Raw genomic sequence first — 19,593 nt, forward strand, 5'->3', positions numbered from 1 at the left:
ACATAATCAGTCAGTTTTGAAGCTACTATTATTTTATGTATAAAGAATAGATTAATATAAAGACAATAAAGTGAATCTTAGCACAACGTGATAGGTGAGGGGAAAAAACACGCTTCAAAATGCCGCTTTATTTTGAAATTACGTGCCGTTAGCACGTCGTCGGGTTTTTTTTTTTTTTTTTTTGGGCGGGAGTTTCTGGCTTCACGTATCAGCGTCTCTTCTTCACGCGCAGCGAGAGCACCGAGGAGGAGGAGGGAAACAGAAAATGGCGGACGGTGTCGACCACATCGATATTTACGCCGATGTAGAAGAGGAATTTAATCAGGTCAGGTTCACTTTGAGCATCTACACTTGCTTAATAATAAATATTTTACGTGTTGCACGTACAGATTGAAAAGAAGTCCACAGAAACATGCAGCGCTCTTTGGGGATTTACTAGGGCGTCTGCTAACTCTAGCAGCTAAGTTAGCTAGCTAGCGAGCAGCGTCTGTGTACACGGTAATATAAAGGTTAAGTCAGTTACATATCTTATTTGTTGTTAGTTATCTACATAGTAGCTGTATTACGTTAGTATTTGTATTTGTAGCGCAGGTTTGTGGCGCGAGACGGAATTCGTTGCTTCGCGTGCGTTCATTGTTTGGTCTCGTGCAGCTACAGCAGGCCGAGCGCGGCGCGCAGTATCGCTTCAACCGGACAGATCAGTGTTTGTTTAATAAATCGGACATTAAACGTGTTCACGAAGTGTCATATGCTTTTAAACGTACTTGTAAGCTGATGCAGGTTTAACGTTTGCACAGACGCGACGCTGGGCCGTTCGCTTTAATAATATGCAAATTAGCTTTGGAAGCAAGAGTTCAAGTCAGGCCATCAGGGAATCTTGATTGATTGCAAGGCTTAATTTGTTACTTAGAAATATTTGCATTTAAAGTGTGTCGATTTTGTGTGTTTTTAAAGTTTTCTAATGCATTTATACCTTATTAATAAAGAGACCATATTCTAAACATTTATTCTATTAATTGTTCTAGCAGTGGCGACTAGTGGCAAATTTTCTAGGTGGAGCGCCAAATTCAACAATTCTAGCATGCATCCTAATATGATTTATCCCAGTATAACAAAAGGAAAAGTATTAAGACATGAAACATTTTAAATAAAGAAAAGTGTTGTACCAGATTCAAAACTATATTTTCTGCAAGCTTTTTTTCAATTTTTTTCTAATTTTAATAATTCAAAATTGATGTATACAGTGCAACAGCAAAATCTTTGGGGAGGGGATGTTGCATTTATTTACTGCATTTTCTACACATGTATCAATATTTAAATCAAGCTGCAGTACCAAGCAGGACCACACGGAGACGCCAACAGACCATTATCCCAGTCGCTTTAACGTTATACATACAAGTATATACAGAACTGTATTCAGAATTATTAAAAGGAGTAAAATGCAAATAAAAACACATGAATTTGGCGAATGTGGTGATCTGAAAGCACCTCAACATGACCAGTGAACCGTTCCTCTGTCAGAGTGAGTGTTGATGCCAATATAAACACCACTTTCCATAGCAAACTCCTATAAAAACACGCTTCTTCAGCGAGTGTGCATTATAAAACACTTGCCAGACATGCGATCATACTGAAATGTGCTCATAAAGCTATCGGAGAGCACACATACACGGTTTGTTTATATGCACAATAATAATAATAACGGACTCGCACACGTCTAATAATGTAAGATTCCTGTATGTCGCTGACTGTAATCGTCTTTACCTCCATTGCAATTGTCATCTATCAAAACTTCACTGGTAAGATACTGGTTTGCTTCCTTGAAAGGGACTTTGGCTTTATTCAGGCTTTACAGACTAGTCCTGACTTCATATTTCTTATTATTAGAGGTATGTTTGTTCCAACCAATCGCTGCACCAGTTAAGGTCACGTATGATGACGAAAGCACGTTAGTTCTGGCCCTCCCAGAACCCATATAGATTGCATTGCAGTGCCTGCAGTTTGAAGAAAAAAAAAAGGAATAAATTAATTATAAAAAAATTACTTTCATTTAATGTAACTTGATGTTCTAAATAACAAACTGAAGTAAAAATGCAATAAAATTTATAGATATTTAAAAAGGAAACTAGTAAAATGACAAACAAAATTACTAGAACTTTAAAATAAAAATGAAAACCAAAAATATAAAATTAAATATCTTTATAAGGAGTCTAATCAAAATGATGGGGACATCACAAATTTACTGAAACTAAGTAAAATGAAAAATATATTTTAGATCATTTTTAATAAAAATGGCAAACACAATTGCTAAAAATAAAATAAAGCAAATTAAAACAGGAAAATAATAGTTAAAAATAAAGCTACTTTATGTAATTTAAATACATTTCTATATAAAAAAAAAACCAAATTAATCCATAAAAGTGACAAGTACAACAAAATTACTGAAATGTCAACTAAAATGAAAACTGGGGGAAAAACTAACTAGTATCTCCGTGATGGCTCGTGGTTGAGATGCCTGTCCTGTGAACATTTCTGAAATGTGTGTTTGTCTTTCTGCTTCCACAGGAGTCAGATTATCCTGTTCATGAGCAGATTGACCTGTATGATGATGTCATCTCACCATCTGCCAACAACGGGGACGCACCTGAGGACCGAGATTACCTGGACAACCTGCCTGCACCGGGAGGATCTGAGGGGAACAAAGGAGCTCCGCCGAACGTCGTTTACACCTACACTGGCAAACGAATCGCTCTGTACATCGGCAATCTCACATGGGTCAGTCTTATTCATATATATATATATATATATATATGTATATGTATTTATGTATGTATGTGTGTGTATATATAAGATGGATGGCTGGATAGACAGTAGGGATGTAACAATTCACTCAACTCACGATTCGATTCACGATTATTATTATTATTTTACAGAAATTGAATATCCTTTAATTATTGCTTGGACAAAATTCTGCACATTTCTTTGTTAAATTGAAATGTAACTATAATATACTAAAATAGCACTTGCATATTATTGCTCTTTTGTTGGTTTTGATTGCTTCTATTGTCCTCATTTGTAAGTCTCTTTGGATAAAAGCGTCTGCTAAATAACAAAATGTTAATATAATGTAAATGACAAAACTAAATTTAAATTTTAAAACAAGCTCCAAATCAAATAAGTAAAACCAAATAAAAGTCTCTTCGTATGAACAAAATAAGGCCTTGTCTGCACTCTTTCCATTTAAAATTAGAGGCAACCACTGCATTTTAATCATGATCCAAACAAAGATACATGCAATACATACATGCAACATGAGCAGTTTTTAATCTAAATTAAATTGTATAATTTTGAAATTTGAAGCAAAAACAAAATGGCCTGACTTGTGAAACTATGCATACAAAAAAAATATCTGCATGAAACCGAAACGGCAGACGAGCTGAATGAGACGCATATTCACTCTCTGCCAGCAGGTGTGCGCTTAAAGCGTTTCTTTGGTTTCCGCTGTAAACAAAGCAGCGCTGTACTTATGAACTTTAATATGCATTATACAGAGGCAAGATGAAAAGAAAAAATACAATCTAAACTTTTCTAAAGACAGTAAGTTCCCCTCAGACATGCATTCATATAAACTCCTACCTCTCATTGAATCACGATTTGTTTAGCATCTCAACCGATTTGAATCGATTTTCAACCGGCTCGCGGTTCATCGTTACATCCCTAATAGACAGATACATATGTATATTTATTACACGCATAGTATAACTAACATTTGTTTTTCTCTTTACAGTGGACCACTGATGAAGATTTGACCGATGCTATTCGCTCAATAGGCATCAATGATGTGCTAGAGATCAAGTTTTTTGAGAATCGAGCAAATGGCCAGTCAAAAGGGTAAGTGAAGCCTGAAATTTGTTTCCTAGGTCTGTGTAAATCTACAGATCAACACTGTTGTGATGCTCAGTTACATGATTTTTATGGAGATCAGCATCAAACATGACCTCTCTGTTCTCCACAGGTTTGCTCTGGTCTGCGTGGGTTCAGACTCCTCGTCCAGGAAGCTGATGGACCTGCTTTCCAAACGGGAGCTGCACGGACAAAACCCGATCGTCACTCCTTGCAACAAACAGTCACTCAGCCAGTTTGAGATGCAGTCGCGAAAAAGTGAGACACCAATTCACAGAGTAATCAACACATCTACTGATTGCGTTTAAGCTGGCTGCACACTAGACGATTTTCAAATCTTAAACGATTTTAAAACTATGGGAGACCACAGACGTGAAGACAGTTCAACCGATTTTTTGTCTTCTAATCCTCTGAACGCGCACACTAGACAATTCAACTAGACCGCGAGACCACACACTTGATGATTGTAGGAACGATTTCAGTCACATGAGATCTCACTGACACTCGCGAGATCAAACGTGACTAGAGAAGAAAAGCAAATAGAGGACAATCAATGTTGTCAAGATGGCTCTCCTGGCGCGTGTGCTGTTTCACAGTGAAAAACAAAGTATAGAAAAGAATATAGGTGATATTCTCTGATTTCATATCATATTTGTGGCTGCCAATTTCCAGCTGTAGAAGCACGCAACATCTGGTAGGAGACACTTGCTCGCTCTCATTGGCTATCATGTCAGCCAATGTCAGAGGCAGCCCGATGAGTCGTAAATATCAAACATGTTTGATATTTACGATTTGAGTTTGGCGACGCTCCGTCTCGATCGGGAACAGATAAATAATCATAATGACACTATACAGAGGATTTTTGGACAAAAAATCGCTTGCGACAAGCTGCAAATCGGGCCAAATCGAGGGTGCAAATCAGGCTTAAAATTGGCCTTAAAATCCTCTAGTGTGCAGCCAGCCATAGTGAATTTTCCGCTGTGTTTGCACTTCAGTTGTTTTATGGTCAGTTTTTGCCCAAGGCACACAGTCCGGACAAATGTCCGGAGAAGGGAAAGCTGGACCTCCAGGCTCAGGATCTCGTAGCGGCTTCCCTCTTGGCAAGAATCGAGGGCGATTTCCCACCCCACCTGGCCCAGGAGGAGACCGCTTTCCAGGACCAGTTGGACCTGGTGGACCTCCGCCACACTTCCCAGGTATGAGTCTCTATTAGGGATGGGACGATACACCTACCTCCCGATTTGATACTATCACGATACTTGGGTGCCGATACGATATGTATTGGTTTTTTTTTTTTTTTTTTTTTTTTAAGAATTTCGATTCTACAAGTGTTGCGATTCGATATTGCTGTGTGTTGCAGTTTTTGTTTTTAACTAGATCATGGGAAAAAGTTGAATGATGCACTTAATATACAGACTGTCACAATTAAAAAACACATCTTAGCAATCACTATTGTGATTTTTGTTTGCTTATTAAAGACTAGACAATGGAAAATAGTTGATTATACCCATAAAAGAGACTGTTTAGATGAGTCCTTTTAACAAAAACAATGCATCACATCTTTCTAAACTTTTATTTTTTATTATTTAAATATACACATAGTGTATATTTAAAGTAGCTTGAACCATGAAACTTTAAAGAACCAAAACCCTGAACTTGCACATGAATATAATAGTCAAATGTTCAACAAAATGAGTAGAAAAAATACTTTCTGAAATAAAATAAAGTGCTTACTTTGCATACTGTTTCAGTCATGTTTAGTCATGTTTTCCCGGCAGTTGGGATTCAAAACGTGAAGGTGGTGCAGAAAGAATTCTGGAAGAGGTTTGATTCTCTGCCTCCGTCATGGTTTTGCTTTCTCGCGCCAGATTTTTTTTTTTTAACGTATATGACGTCATCTAATGCAGCGGCACTGCACACGCAGATCTATCGTTGTATGACGTCAAAGCACCGCGAGAGCTACAGAGAACAGACCCCTCCCACTGGTCTATATACAATGACGGTTCCACGTGCTTTCGATTCGCTCTCGCGGTACTTTGATGTCATACACTGATCGTCTGCGTGGTGCTGCTCCAAGTTGAACATGCCTATACATTTCGCCCTCTGTTGGAATTACAAAGCGCTACCTTCTCCTCACCACCTCTTAGGGAAAATAAAATAATGAAATAAAAACCGATTCTGAGGTAAACCAATTGATTTTTAAATCATTTTAAAAAGAATTGTGATAGTTAGGTGAATTGTTTTTTTTGGTTTTTCACCCCTAGTCTCTATATTAGGGCAAGGGCAGAAATGAGCTTTTCTGTAAAGGGTCTATATTTGCCCCCCTGGATGTGATTTAACAGGTGTATTTTTATTTTTGTATGGTCAGTTTTTATAATTACTTTATTAAATGTCTATTGTTTTTTTTTTTTTTTTTTTGTCATTTAAATTTCAATTCATTCTAGCGTATTGAAGAATACTATAGACTGTTACCAATAAGAAATGTATCAACATCCACAAAAGCTCTTTACATTTGCCCAAGGTGGCACATTTACACAGCAATTGCATAATGTTGTGAGATTCATGTCATTTTAAATAGCTTACTGAAAGTGTTTTTGTTTTTTAATTTTCCTTTAATTTTTTACCAAATTCTATGTTTTAATTTTTGTATTCCATTTTAATGGTTTAATCAAACTTTAATCAAAATGTCTAATTAATTGAATTCATAAAATCTACTTTTTTTTTTTTTTAACCAATTGCATTATAGTTGCAATTTTTTACAAATGCAAAAAAGAATGGATAAAAATATTTGATGCAACATGAGCAGATTTAAATGTGATGTCATAATCACCTTTTTATTAATCTCGTATTGCGCTTTAATTGTGATGGTTGTAATCTGTGTTTAGTCATTTCAGTTTAATTGTGCAGGGGCATTTTTTGCCTCTGTATCTTGACTTTGTGGGGCATTTTTGTTCATTTTTGGTGTCATTTTGCCCTGTTTGTGAGGCTCCAAATTGATGTGTGTTATTGAATTGCATTGGGTTTTTAAGTTGGTAAAGCAACTTTTTAGTCCATCGTATAAATGTGAAAATACAGTCAAAATAAATTTTGGGAATCCTCGCACTCCTTTTCTACTGCTTTCTTTGATCAATGTAAATTTAGTTAAAGTCCCCCTGTGGCGAAAATCAAGTTTGTTGTTTGTCTGTGGTGTTTTTTTTTTTGTTTGTTTGTTTTTAGACAAGCCATGTGCCAATCCATTAATCAACACTATTGCTGATTATTTTCTCCTTAAAACTGTAGTTTCCCAAAGGCAGTCCCAGAAATGCGGTTTGAAACAGCCCTCGGTTTGCTACGTCATGAAATAGCCAATCGTCTCAAGGGATATATTCCTATCATTAGCATATCTCTCTCTCCATTTAGATAAACACGGCGCGCGTAGAGATCGCATGCAAAATATACCAATAGGATTACCAGCACAAAACCAAAAATAGAGCAAAAAACCCATGAAGCCGTGGTTTAACGTAAATTTAGAACCGCTAACTTGAATAATAACCCGCGGCAACAGTGTAAAAGTAGGCTGGAGTCAGACCCACCAATCCTGCATTGGCGTCTGCACTTGGAATCACAAACTTGGCTGCATTCGAGTCTTCAAGGCATTTTGAGGACATAACATCGTCAAGTAAGTAACTTTAACGACTGTAGTTGTCCGCTAGTAAAAACAGTTTTATCCGACCTTATCCATTGATCAGGAGACCCTGGCTTGTGTGACTGAGTGGAGGCGGGGCTAATTTGCGTATTCATAGATCCGTGTATAGTAAATGAGGCAAGGGTGTAGAGTTACATTCAAGCTATTTTAAGGCATGAGAATTATTTAAAAAATAAAATTTAAATATGTAATTTTGATGATCAAAAATGAGTTTTAAGGGATAAAAGTTTTGACTACGGGGACTTTAATTTTCAAACCATCCCTTTGCAGGTATGCAAGGCCCGCCGCGTCCTCCCTCAGGCCCACCTGGGCCTCCAGGACCCCCTGGCCCCCCTCCACCTGGACAAGGTCTGCTGCCGCCCCTTGGAGGTCCTCCTAACAGAGGAGACCGTCCTCCTCCACCTGTCATGTTTCCTGGTCAGTTTGGTCAGCCTCCTATGGGACCGATGCCTCCTGGCCCGCCCCCACCTGGATACGGGCCTCCCCCAGGCCCCCTTCCACCTCAGCAGGGTCCGCCCCCTCCGGGACCCTTCCCTCCCCGTCCACCTGGGCCCTTAGGACCCCCGCTTGGCCTCGCACCTCCACCTCACATGCAGGGACCTCCACCTGGAGGTCCACCTCCGGCCCCTCACGTCAACCCAGCCTTCTTCCCGCCGCCTGGAAACAACAACATGCCATCGTCTGACAGCAGGGGCCCACCGCCGGGTGAACTGTACGGCCGCCCACCTCCATACGACAGAGACTACGGCCCTGGCGGCAGGTAATAAACACCTCACCTTCACTGCACTGTTGATCTCACCCGTAACGAGTTGTCAGGCCACACCAGTGGAAACTGAACTGGTTAGATTATATTCTAGGGCTGCCCAATTTCAAATCTTTTATTTTATTTTTTTATTTTTTTGTCAAGCACAACAAGCTCCAGGTTTAATTACTGCTAAATAAAATTATTCAAATAACATTGTTTTAATTTCATTAAAAATGTCAATTGTTTAAAAATATAATAATAATTTGTACAGTTTTTTTTTTTTATTATTATTATTATTATTATTACTTTTATTTTTTTATTATTTAAGCGCCATGTTTGTAGGGCTGCACAGTTTGGCCAGAAATTGAATATACTCATTTACTTATAATAGTAACAACAACAATAATAATAATAGTAGTAGTAGTAATAGTAATAATTTTGTTATTGCTAAATTAAAATGTAAGTTACATTTTAAAAATCTTAGTCTAATGTTAGAGTTTTTACTGAAAGATTCAGCACATTAACAATACTTTAAATTAAATATTAACTACTTGTATCAATAGTATTATAACTATTCTGTATAATAACATTGTGTTTAAGTCATAAAATAAATTGTAACATTGTACAACTTTTTTTTAAATTTTTTTTTTTTACTTGGAATTAATAATTGTTACTTTATATGTGCATGTTTCCATTACAAAAATATCAATAATTATTGTAACTTCATGTTTTATGTTTAAAAAAAAAAAAAAAAAAAAATGCTATAGTTTTATGGTCTTTACTCTGAAGCATGTATTATATTATTATATTATAAGCATATGAACTATAACAATACTTAATTTTATAATTATAAAAAGTATTCATTTTATAATTAAAGTATATACATAAAATATATGTAAAAATAATCATATTTTAGAAGAATTACTGTTGTTTTATTTTTTTTAATTGAATTTTTTTGGAAACTCTGAAATGCAGCACACACATTTCATTAAATCTCAGCCTTGGTGATTTGGTACTTACTATTAACTCCAGGAGTGGATGTTATTAAAGCGTGTGGCCTCAATCTGACCCTAAATCTCCTCTCTGGCCTTTCTTCAGTAACTTCAGACCCCCTGTAGTATGTGGCTTTGAGCCCTGGATAAACGAGGGGTTGGTTGATGTGAAAAACTCTGGCCAGCACTTGCACAATACAAGTGATCAAGGGTTAGTGAAGTAACCGTCCGCTGAGACCAGGATCCTGAAGCGGGATCTTCTTTTTATTAGGCTTGTGTGTTGTGAACGCATGGAGTGTGTGCCGACTCTGCAGTGAATTTTAACAAGTGATGCACTGAAATGAGTTCATTTACAATGTATAAATGTTTTTGGTTACTATAATTTTAGTGCATCACTAATTTTAACATGCGATGTGATTCAGCACTAATGGCATTGCTGCTCTGTGTGTGAATTTGGACCCTGATGCGTTGCTGTTTCTTTCTGACTCATGCTTTTATTCTCAATGCATCTGCTTTTTCTCTTTTAGGGACATGGATTCGTCTCGCGCTCCTCTGAGTGAAGCTGAGTTTGAGGAGATCATGAATCGTAACAGAGCGATATCCAGCAGTGCTATCTCGAGGGCAGTGTCAGACGCGAGTGCAGGTGCGAACACTTACAGAGCACGAATATTTGGTTTGGTTTGTCAGGTGGTAATTAAACACTCTGTTTTTGCAGCTGATTATGGCAGTGCTATAGAGACTTTGGTGACAGCCATCTCTCTGATCAAGCAGTCAAAGGTTTCTGCTGACGACCGCTGCAAAGTTCTCATCAGCTCACTGCAGGACTGCTTGCATGGAATTGAGTCCAAATCCTATGGCTCTGTATCGAGGTAAAGATCTTGTGGATCTGCATGGTATTTTTGTGATTTGCTGTAGGGGATGCATCATTGTTTGCATGAATGAAATGTCTTTTGAGATCATGTTTCTGATGATTTAACCAAAGGAATGAGGGCAAGTAAAAATCTGATTGATAATCCAGATTAAAAAGATACAGTCACACCTTGTATATTCCGTTGAACGTTTTAGTTAAAAAAATTACTTCATTGCGAAATTTGCTGCACTGCAAAATTTTGATGTAAAATTGATGCATTGCAACACTAAATGGATGTGAAAATAATGGCTCCAAAATTATTTGATGCATGGAAAAACTTGCTTTGCAAAATTATGTGGTGCAACGAAAAAATAATGGATGCAAAAATGCATGCAAAATTATTTAATGTATTTCAATTTTCATGCAATTAATTTTGCAAGTATTATTTTTATCCATTTTGCATATAATTGTTGCAATGCATCAAATAATTTAGCTTGTATTGTAAAATTTCATGTATGTAAAATGATTTCATGCATGTGAAATTGGTGCAATGCAAAAACAAATGCATCCAATTAATGTATTAATTTTAATCCTGTATTGCAAAATTTCACGCATGTAAAAATATTTGCTTTGCATGAATGCAAATTTATTTGGTGCATTGCAAAATCATTTCATAAATGGAAAAATTATCTGATGCAATGCAAATTTATTTGGTGTTGCAAAAGTACTATTTGCGGTTTCATATTCTCTTTAATGCTTTTCGACTTTAAGCAGGCGGGAACGGTCCAGGGAGAGGGACCACAGTCGGTCTCGTGAGAAGCATCGCCGCAAGTCTCGCAGCCGAGACCGACACGAGGACTATTACAGAGAGCGCAGTCGCGAGAGGGACCGTCATCGTGAGAGAGACCGTGACCGTGACCGCGAAAGAGACAGAGAACGTGAGCGGGAATATCGCCGTTAGTTGAAAAGGAAGGTGTGTATCCTGTTTGTCTCTGTTTTTGTTTCTCCCCTCTTCCTTCAGGATTCAGATGTACACGCATCTTATCCTGCAGAGGTCGGGATCACAGGTACGTGATCGGAAAAGGTGAGTCCCTGAACCTATAATGTAATGACAAGTGCTGTCATTTTTTTTCCCCCTACAGCTAATCAATTTTTTTTTCTTTTTATTTACGAATGTAGCGTGATCTAAGTACTCTGATCCTTAACTTGTGTACCTGGTCTTGAAGCCATTTAATGTGCAGTATCAGCTCCAGCAACCATAAACTGTCCCACAATTGTGTTGATGATATCAGTTTGTCTTTGAAAGGATTTTGTGTATTTCAACATTTTATTTAAAATCAAAATGCATTTGCATTTTAAAATGGAGGTTACTGCACTTAGTTGTCCATTTAACTGAGATTTGCTGCTACTTTTGAGACTTCCAATGTCAAACAACACTTCCCTCCTTATTTTGCCTAATTGACTAATTGTTTGGCAAAAAAAGTAAATTCAGCATGTATTTCATGCCTTTACAATTGCGATTTATGAAATATAAATTCAACCTGTGACCATAAATGTATAGAAAATTGGTTGAAGTTTGATAAGAGAACATGAATGTATTGAAATGAGCAAAATTGTTTCTCAGGTTGTGCGTTGACATTCCTGCAGGCAGATTTGATGTTGACATAATTGTTGTTCTAGTGTTTAGTTCCTTACTAATTTGTTGTGAAAAGCAAATGAATGGAGTCAAATTGATCTGCTTTGGCATTTAAAAAAATGAAGCTTGTAGTCTGTCAGGTTGAGTTGTCATGGTGTAGGCAAATTTTTTCATGTGTAAGGTTTAGTCTTGAGCACATCTGTACAGTATAATTTAAGAAAACGCATTCTGAATGTCCTGTCAGAACAAGCTAAATGTATTTTTACTGTCAAGGGTCATTTTGTGCATTCTAGTATTCCAGTCACATTTGCAGGTTTTTAATAGTTTGTCAAACTTTTCCATCTTTTTCTTATCTGAATTTGACATTTCTCGGTTCACATCATATCGTTATTCATTTATTTTCCATGTTTGTTAATGTTACACCCTCTTAGATGCTGCAGATGTAGCAGTTCTTCACCATTTTTAATGTTTATGGCTTTAAATGTAAAATAAAAATAGATCTACAATGTTAGAGTAACACCAATTATGCTCTTCATTTTATATCATGTCCTTTAATGCTTAATGAATGGAGAAGAACTGCTATATTGCTTTTCCAGAGGTAACATGTGAAAGTTTTTAGCATTTTTACGCTTTTTTTTTTGTTTTTATTCTCTTGGTAAACACTCATGTTTGTGATGATTTAATATGCAACAGATATTTAATAAATATTTTCACAATCGGTATTTAAATTAATGCACACATGTCCTCAGTTCAAACCCTGTTGGTCTGATATTAGAAACTCTTTACTGTCTAACCTGTTGCTCTATGGCTCTGCTGTATGACGGTGTTCCTACAGGCTAAATTTGTACGTAAATGTAAATTTGTATGTAAATGCTGAGGACACTGTAATATCATGTGTGATGCATTGTGAGTGACCCCACATATGCTAGATTTAGATGCAAAAAATACAAAACAGTTAAACTAAAACTGCAACTCCGGTTTAGCAGATAGATTGTAAATGCACAACTGCGTTGTCAGTTTTGTTGAATGTAATTCTGGTAGCCTCCAAATTGTTGTTCTGGCCTCCTATCCAAAAAATTGCCAATTATTCAGGTGTTTGTTTGTTGTTTTTCTTTTTCTGTGTTCTCAACTGTACAACCTATAATTGTAGCAACACCAATCAGGGAAAGTCAGCAATGCACAATTTGCATTTTGATTTGTTCCGCTGTTATTAATTCAGAAATCATGTTGCACTTTTAATGTTTTTCGCCTAAAGTATGCGTCAGGTTAGAGCTTTTGAATGGAGATTTTAAGCACTGCAAACTTAAAATAATTGGAAAGCATTTGCTCCATGCGTAGAGCCCTGTTCCATGGGGTTGATTGGGATTTTTGGATGTAGTGTTCATCTGCAGAAATGACTGTGTTCCCAGTTTATTTGTGGAGGTTTTTCTGAAGTAATGGTCCTGACGTGGTATTAATCCCCTATTCCTTTGTTTACTATTGTTTTATAAGATGCTGTCACAGGATTGGACAAACTTGTGTTTTTGTGGTAATTACAGGTACTAATTATTGTACTTCCAAACACAAAATACACTGTAACATACTTGGTGAATTCAGTGCAAGAATTTCCATGTGTTCATGTCTAACTTGCTAAATATTTCTGAAAGATCTTGCATTAAAATGGGCTGAAATACCTGTGAATGACTAAAGACACAAACTTATGTTTTAATAAGAAATCACGTCTTCGGTATGTTTTTTTTGTCCATTTTTCTTGACTAACAGAAAGGCAAAGTACGATTAGTCGCTGAATTTTGTCCAACCCTGTGTACTGTAATTCCAGTGTCCACTGAATCACTAGAATCAAGCAATTTAGTATGGAACTTTTTTTTTGATCAACTCTTAGAAATGTCATTTCTGTTCAGTAGAAATGATGCATACAATTGTGAACGGTTGCATCTTAAAAACAAATGCTTTTTGCGTTGGGGGTGGATCGAATTTGAAATGTGGATTTGATGCTTGTTCTCAGAGGTAAAGTGGACACTATACTTTGTGCTTCACAATTTTTGTCAATGGGGGGGGATTAAGAGTTAGTATTTTTCCTATTGTAGAAAAAAAGAAAATGCAGGTTAGCATTTCTAATTTTGTTCAATTGAAGTTGAATAACTAGTTAAATGCTCTAAAGAATCTTAAATGATTGGATTATTGATTCATTGAGATTCGGTAAAAGCCAACATATGATGCTGTTTTTAAATGTCTGTACCTTGGCAGTTTACCATGTGGGCTTATTGCCCATGATCGAAGCATTATTTTGCCGACATGAAATTTGAATGTTTTTTTGACACCTTTTAGATGTTGTTTTCCATTATAGATATGAAGTCTACAAAATGAGCACTAGTGAGTGATTTTGAAGTAGATCACATCTGCTTATATAATTGATTTTACCAGTGAAATTGATTTTGTGCAGCAAGCAAAAAACTCAAAATAATTACTAGTTAACCTTGTTTGAAGCCATAAGATATCATACATGTTTTACATTGACTGAGACAAACCAATCAACCAAAATAATGTCAATCCGTATCATCATCATAGGAATTTTTATGCAATTTAAATTGCATATGTCCATAACCTCTTATTCTACAGATCCAACTTATGCATGCACTTTTTCTGTACTTCATTGTAGTGGAATTGCAGTTTTTCATCTTCAATATAAATTTTTTTTTTTTTTTTTAACCTCATCTTGTTCCAAACCTGTATCATTTTTTTTATTGAGCTTTTTGACTAAAATCTACTTTTAAAATACAACACTACCAAATGTATTTCAAATCTCACTCATTCAAATCCTGTGTTGGTAGTACAGATGCTGATTTGTATGGATTTGTTTTGGTTGATTGATTTCTCAATGGGACTGAAAGCCATATATTTTCATATGACTCTACTAATGCATATTTTGCCAATTGGTCAACTCGTATGAATTACAGTTTTGATGTGGGGTATTGTGCATTTGAATACTATAAATTTGATCATTGTCATGGATGAGTAATGGAAATCAGATATGATTGATTGCTAATGTTGATTTTAAAGAAATGGTTCATGCAAAAATAAAAACATTGCTGAAAATTTGCTCACTCTTAAGCCATCCAGGATGTAGATGAGTTTTTCTTCATCAGATTTGGAGAAATCTAGCATCACTTGCTCAGCAATGTATCCTCTGCAGTGAATGGGTGCCGTCAGAATGAGAGTCCAAACAGCTGATAAAAACATCAAAATCCACACCTGTGCTTGATCTGTGCTTATTTCTCTCCTGATTCAGACAAATGATTTTTTCATTGGAAGAAGCAATATTTCGGATAGAGGACTTGTTGAAGTGAAAACTCTTAGCCATGGAATTGTTTTCGTTTCACAAGATGTTAACTGATGGACTGGAGTGGTGTGGATTATTGTGATGTTTTTATCAGCTGTTTGGACTGTCATTCTGACAGCACCCATTCACTGCAGAGAATCCATTGCTGAGCAAGTGATGTAATGCTACATTTCTCCAAATCTGATGAAGAAACAAACTCCCCTACATCTGGGATGTCAAATTCAGCAAACTTTCATTCCTGGTTGAACTATTCCTTTAATGTCCAGAGTGAAAATGACGTATTTGCTGAGTTGTGGTGTTGAGTACAGTGTTTCATAGTTGTGCATGCCAATGTCTTTATGATTGTGTCGTCTCTTCACACTGTATTTATACACTGAATCCAGGGGCTTGTCTCAAATAGTTTTTTTTTTAATGACTGCACTTAATGTACTTTTACCAAATTCTGTGCTTTTGTAAAACTACTACATTAAAATATTGCTTTAGACAATTACAGTAGTCGTAACGCAACAATATATGCCCCTTAGTTTGATGCTGTTGAAAACTGAAAGTTGTTTGCATGCCTGTGTATGTCTGGGACGGTCTGAGCGTGTGTAGATGTAGAGGGGAAAAGCAGCTGTGTGTGTTTCTGGGTTCTGTGCCCCAAAACAAACTGCAACCTTCGTTTTGACACCTTTCAGCTGAACGCAAGAGGAGGAGGAGAGACGTCAGGAGCAACGAGGATTCATCCGACAGCGTCCCGCATCGCACCGTCACGGAGAGCACCGGACTCCGGACACACTCTGCAGCGCTGAAGTAGAGTTCTGTAAAATATTATATACTCACTCTTAATTCCCGACAGCTCATTTTTTTATTTTTTACTTTTATTTGGAAGTAGCTGTGTGCTAAAGTCAGTTCAGCGAAAGAGAATTATTTGCCTGCTTGTTCGAAACACAAAACAACTTTCCCACTGCTATAATGTTGTAAATTGTCAGTTAGCTAGATTTGTTTTTATAGGATCCTCTCTTTTGGTTTCATGTTTCTTCCATTTTCCCCTCGTCCATATAATGTTTGTAAGTGTCTTTTTGCCTTGATTATTAAATAGAATCCGTGTTGTAATAAAGTGTGTACTTATTGCTTGTTCATACTTGATCTGCTAGTTTAGGTTACTGGGTTAAACATTTAGCCAGCCATTGCTTTTTATTTGTTCAGAATTGCACATTTCCAAAACTTGTCCTACTTGGATATCAGGATAATTGGTTCAAGAACCACATTTCAGGTTGACATCTTTACTTTCTATAAACACTGTGCCATTGTGCCTTTTCCAGTTTTACTTCATTTTAAAAGGTTCAATACAATATGGATTAATTTGTGTATTATCTGTGTTGAGTCCTGTTCATATTCCAAATCAATTGGCAATTCATACAGGGTTAAATTTTCCATAACTTTTTTTCATTGGTTTTCTTGATTGTGATTGGAGCTATACAATTCAAATCTGTGAAACCTGCTCAATTTTGTAGTTTTTGTCAAAATAATGAATCATTTATGCTTAGCAAATTATAAAAGTACAAAATATTCTGCATTTGTAATGTCTATCTGACATCCCTGTTGCAGATTGTGTGCATTGCTTTGTGTATATATCTAATCTTCATGTGTGTGTGTGTATATATATATATGTAGGATTTACTGTAAATTCTCTCAAAGGGTCTCTTATGTTTGGTTCTGCTAGATTTAGAATTTAAAGGAATGGTTCACCCAAAAATGAAAACTTGCTGAATATACCCACCCTTCGCGTCCAAGAGTGTTTCTTCATCAGATTTGGAGAAATTTAGCATCACTTGCTCACCAATGGATCCTCTGCAGTGAATGGGTGCCGTCAGAATGAAATTATTTTGTTTCTTACAAACATGCAGCTTTTGTCTTCACACAGTGTGGATTATTGTGATGGGGTTTTATCAGCTGTTTGGACTCTCATTCTGACGGCACCCATTCACTGCAGAGGATCCATTGGTGAGCAAGTGACGCTAAATTTCTCCAAATCTGATGAAGAAACACACTTTTACCTTTTGGATGGCCTGAGGGCGAGTAAATTTTAAGCCGATTTTCTTTTTCAGGTCACTGTTCCTTTAAGCCTTAATGCAAATTTCTTCCACTAATTCATTGTACAGAGTTTCCGATTTTCGTTATGTAGACGGCTTACGGCAGCTGTTTTTGCTAGTGATGTAATAAGCAGTGTTTCCACATGCAAGTCTGTACTGTAAGGTTATCTCTGATTACTGTAAATATTCATGCACTTTATTTTGAGACTTTGAAGACAGTTGAGAGATGTACTTCTGGGTATTTGACACGTGACCTGTGCATTGGTCACTTTGCATCTGTTTGAATGAAAGATTAAGGGTCATGTAAACTCAGTTACTCACCTGAGGCCTGTGGGCTTTTATTGGTGTTTTTGATGGTTTATCACTGTAATTAGAGCAAGTTCAATGTTGGAGTAATTCAAGTGGTTCTTCGAGCCGCATCCTCTGCTAGTGAAGTGGACAGACGTCGAGATTGTGGGTTCCTGTTCCCTCATAAACATCTGGACTGAGAGGTAAGTCCGTTTTGGCTTTCAAATCTTATCGGAATTGGTACACTTGTGCATTTTGTAGTTGTTTTTGTAGCCCAGAGTATTGCAGCTTGTTTACAGCTCAAGTTTATTCAGGTCTTGCTGTTGCCTGACCTCCTCTGATGCATTTCCTTTATTGTTTGTTAAAATTTGATGTGGCTCAGTCCACATAATTATTCATGATTGATGTGAGCTACCTGATGTATTATTCAGATTTACTATTACAGAATATTTTTGCCAATCAATAAATTTTTTTTCACACTAGATTTGTCTTGTTTTGTTGTCCTGTACACGCTTTCTTTTTGTAGTTGAGAATATAAAGTCCCATAGACGCAGAAATTAAAATTTTAATGCTTGTAATTTTTTGTTTTGTTTTGTTTTTTGTTTTAAATGTTTGTCCAATAGGAATTTTAATGTAGAATAATGAAGTTTCCAGTCAGGCAAATTAAACCTAATCGATTGCCATATAATATCAGTGAAGCGAATACGTACTGTACTTGCATCTGTTTGGCCGCATGAGGGCGCCATCGAAACCCTCAAAAAGTCTGAAGTACTCGCAGTGACATGATTTGTCCCGCAGAGGTCTCTGTTTCTATTTGAACCGAGTGCCTAGTCCAGAATTGAAATGTTTGAATGAAATCTGATCCCTGGATATGGGTCAAGTTTACAGCTAGACAGCACAAACCACTTAATTTAGGTGCTTTGCATTTTCTTTTAAAAACACTTTGGATGTGTGCCATTTTTCATACTGAAGCCACTTTAAAAAAAGATGCTTTTGTTTTTGTTCAAACAAGTTTTAACTGTATTCTTTGGGATGGTTTAGGGAAGTAGTCCCGAGGGTGTAATGAAAATATGGGTGTGAGCGTTGTTACTGAGATAATGTTTCTCTGCTATAATTACACCTCGAGTACATGCACACAAACAGGCGTCCATCCTTGCGGTTAATGCACTTCTGACTCACATTTGCTCATTTATTTCATTATACGCCGATGTTCAGACCTACTAACGCTACACTAACATAAAGCTCTATATATTCCCAGGACCTGCAGTAACAGGTCTGTTCTAGTATGGAGGTCAGCGAGTGTGCAACAGTGCAGGCGTGTTCCTCTCTAGAAGATCATCTACAATTAAACGCCCTCATTCCGAAGCACACTGCTGACCTTGTTTGTGCACTGAAGAACCTTCCCAGCTGACAAAATGTTCTGAGAACGCTTTTCTTTAGGCTATATGAATGTTACGGTAACATTCCACTTCATAATTTTGCGAACATTATGGGAATGTTATTTATAAAGGTTCTAAAACAATGTTTCAGAAAAAAAAGTTTCTTTAACAATGTATAAATCATGTTCACGTGCTTAAAATCATTATTAAAGACCAGATAACCTTGAACAAACGTTCTATTAACATGACTGGAACGCTTTCTAACGTAAATAAAGTCTAGACTAAAGAACAGACTCAAGGAGGCTAGTTAGTAGCTTTATTTCCTAAACTTGATTCTGTCTTAAGAGATAATAGCTAAAATGACGCATCTTATTCAATAGCGCCAGTATTATTCAGAGTATGTGGTGTTAACTGAATGGTCAGTTTCTATTGTCTTGTGGCCCCACAGAAACAATTAAGTCATCTTTGTACGCTGTGTTTCTATTGTCAGTAGCTCAATAAAGTCTGTGTTTTATTTATTCATTCATTGAAGCATCGTGTCCTCACCCATCTAGCTTGTTTTCCGTCGTGCTGTTTGGAATTCATTCCACTATGATTATCATCATGCAGGTCCTTCGCACAGTATTCCAGTTCTTTATCTCAGATTGTTTGGCTTGCAGACAACGTAATGGAAATAAAAAAACTACAACATTCTGGCAGC

General features: G+C 36.7%; 1 protein-coding gene across 9 annotated transcripts; it reads left to right on the plus strand.

Annotated features, from left to right (window-relative positions):
• Window positions 1-169: 169 nt before the first annotated feature.
• Window positions 170-17,996, plus strand: cpsf6 (cleavage and polyadenylation specific factor 6). Of its 9 annotated transcripts, none has more exons than XR_009270740.1 (11): window positions 170-325; window positions 2,566-2,775; window positions 3,788-3,891; window positions 4,016-4,161; window positions 4,914-5,099; window positions 7,859-8,348; window positions 9,432-9,536; window positions 9,853-9,968; window positions 10,041-10,194; window positions 10,947-11,259; window positions 11,355-17,996. XR_009270740.1 is itself a non-coding variant. In XM_058773031.1 (11 exons), the coding sequence occupies exons 1-10, from the start codon at window positions 266-268 to the stop codon at window positions 11,134-11,136; spliced, it is 1,761 nt and encodes a 586-aa protein (XP_058629014.1). In that variant the 5' UTR covers window positions 170-265; the 3' UTR covers window positions 11,137-11,148; window positions 11,355-17,996. The 9 variants fall into 9 exon arrangements, 8 of the variants coding, with proteins under 8 accessions (XP_058629014.1, XP_058629013.1, XP_058629015.1 ...); XM_058773031.1 differs by having other exon boundaries at window positions 10,947-11,148; XM_058773030.1 differs by having other exon boundaries at window positions 10,947-11,148; window positions 15,829-17,996.
• Window positions 17,997-19,593: the final 1,597 nt, after the last annotated feature.

This window comes from Onychostoma macrolepis, chromosome 04 (genome assembly GCF_012432095.1).
Source record: "Onychostoma macrolepis isolate SWU-2019 chromosome 04, ASM1243209v1, whole genome shotgun sequence".
NCBI classification, from domain to species: Eukaryota; Metazoa; Chordata; class Actinopteri; order Cypriniformes; family Cyprinidae; genus Onychostoma; species Onychostoma macrolepis.

Bases quoted from the DNA above. Each gene is read 5' to 3' on its own strand.
- cpsf6 (XM_058773031.1), top strand. From the start codon at position 266: ATGGCGGACGGTGTCGACCACATCGATATTTACGCCGATGTAGAAGAG. The intron at 3,892-4,015 runs GTAAGTGAAGCC...TGTTCTCCACAG, and splicing joins GCAAATGGCCAGTCAAAAGG to GTTTGCTCTGGTCTGCGTGG. The intron at 10,195-10,946 runs GTAAAGATCTTG...TTCGACTTTAAG, and splicing joins TCCTATGGCTCTGTATCGAG to CAGGCGGGAACGGTCCAGGG.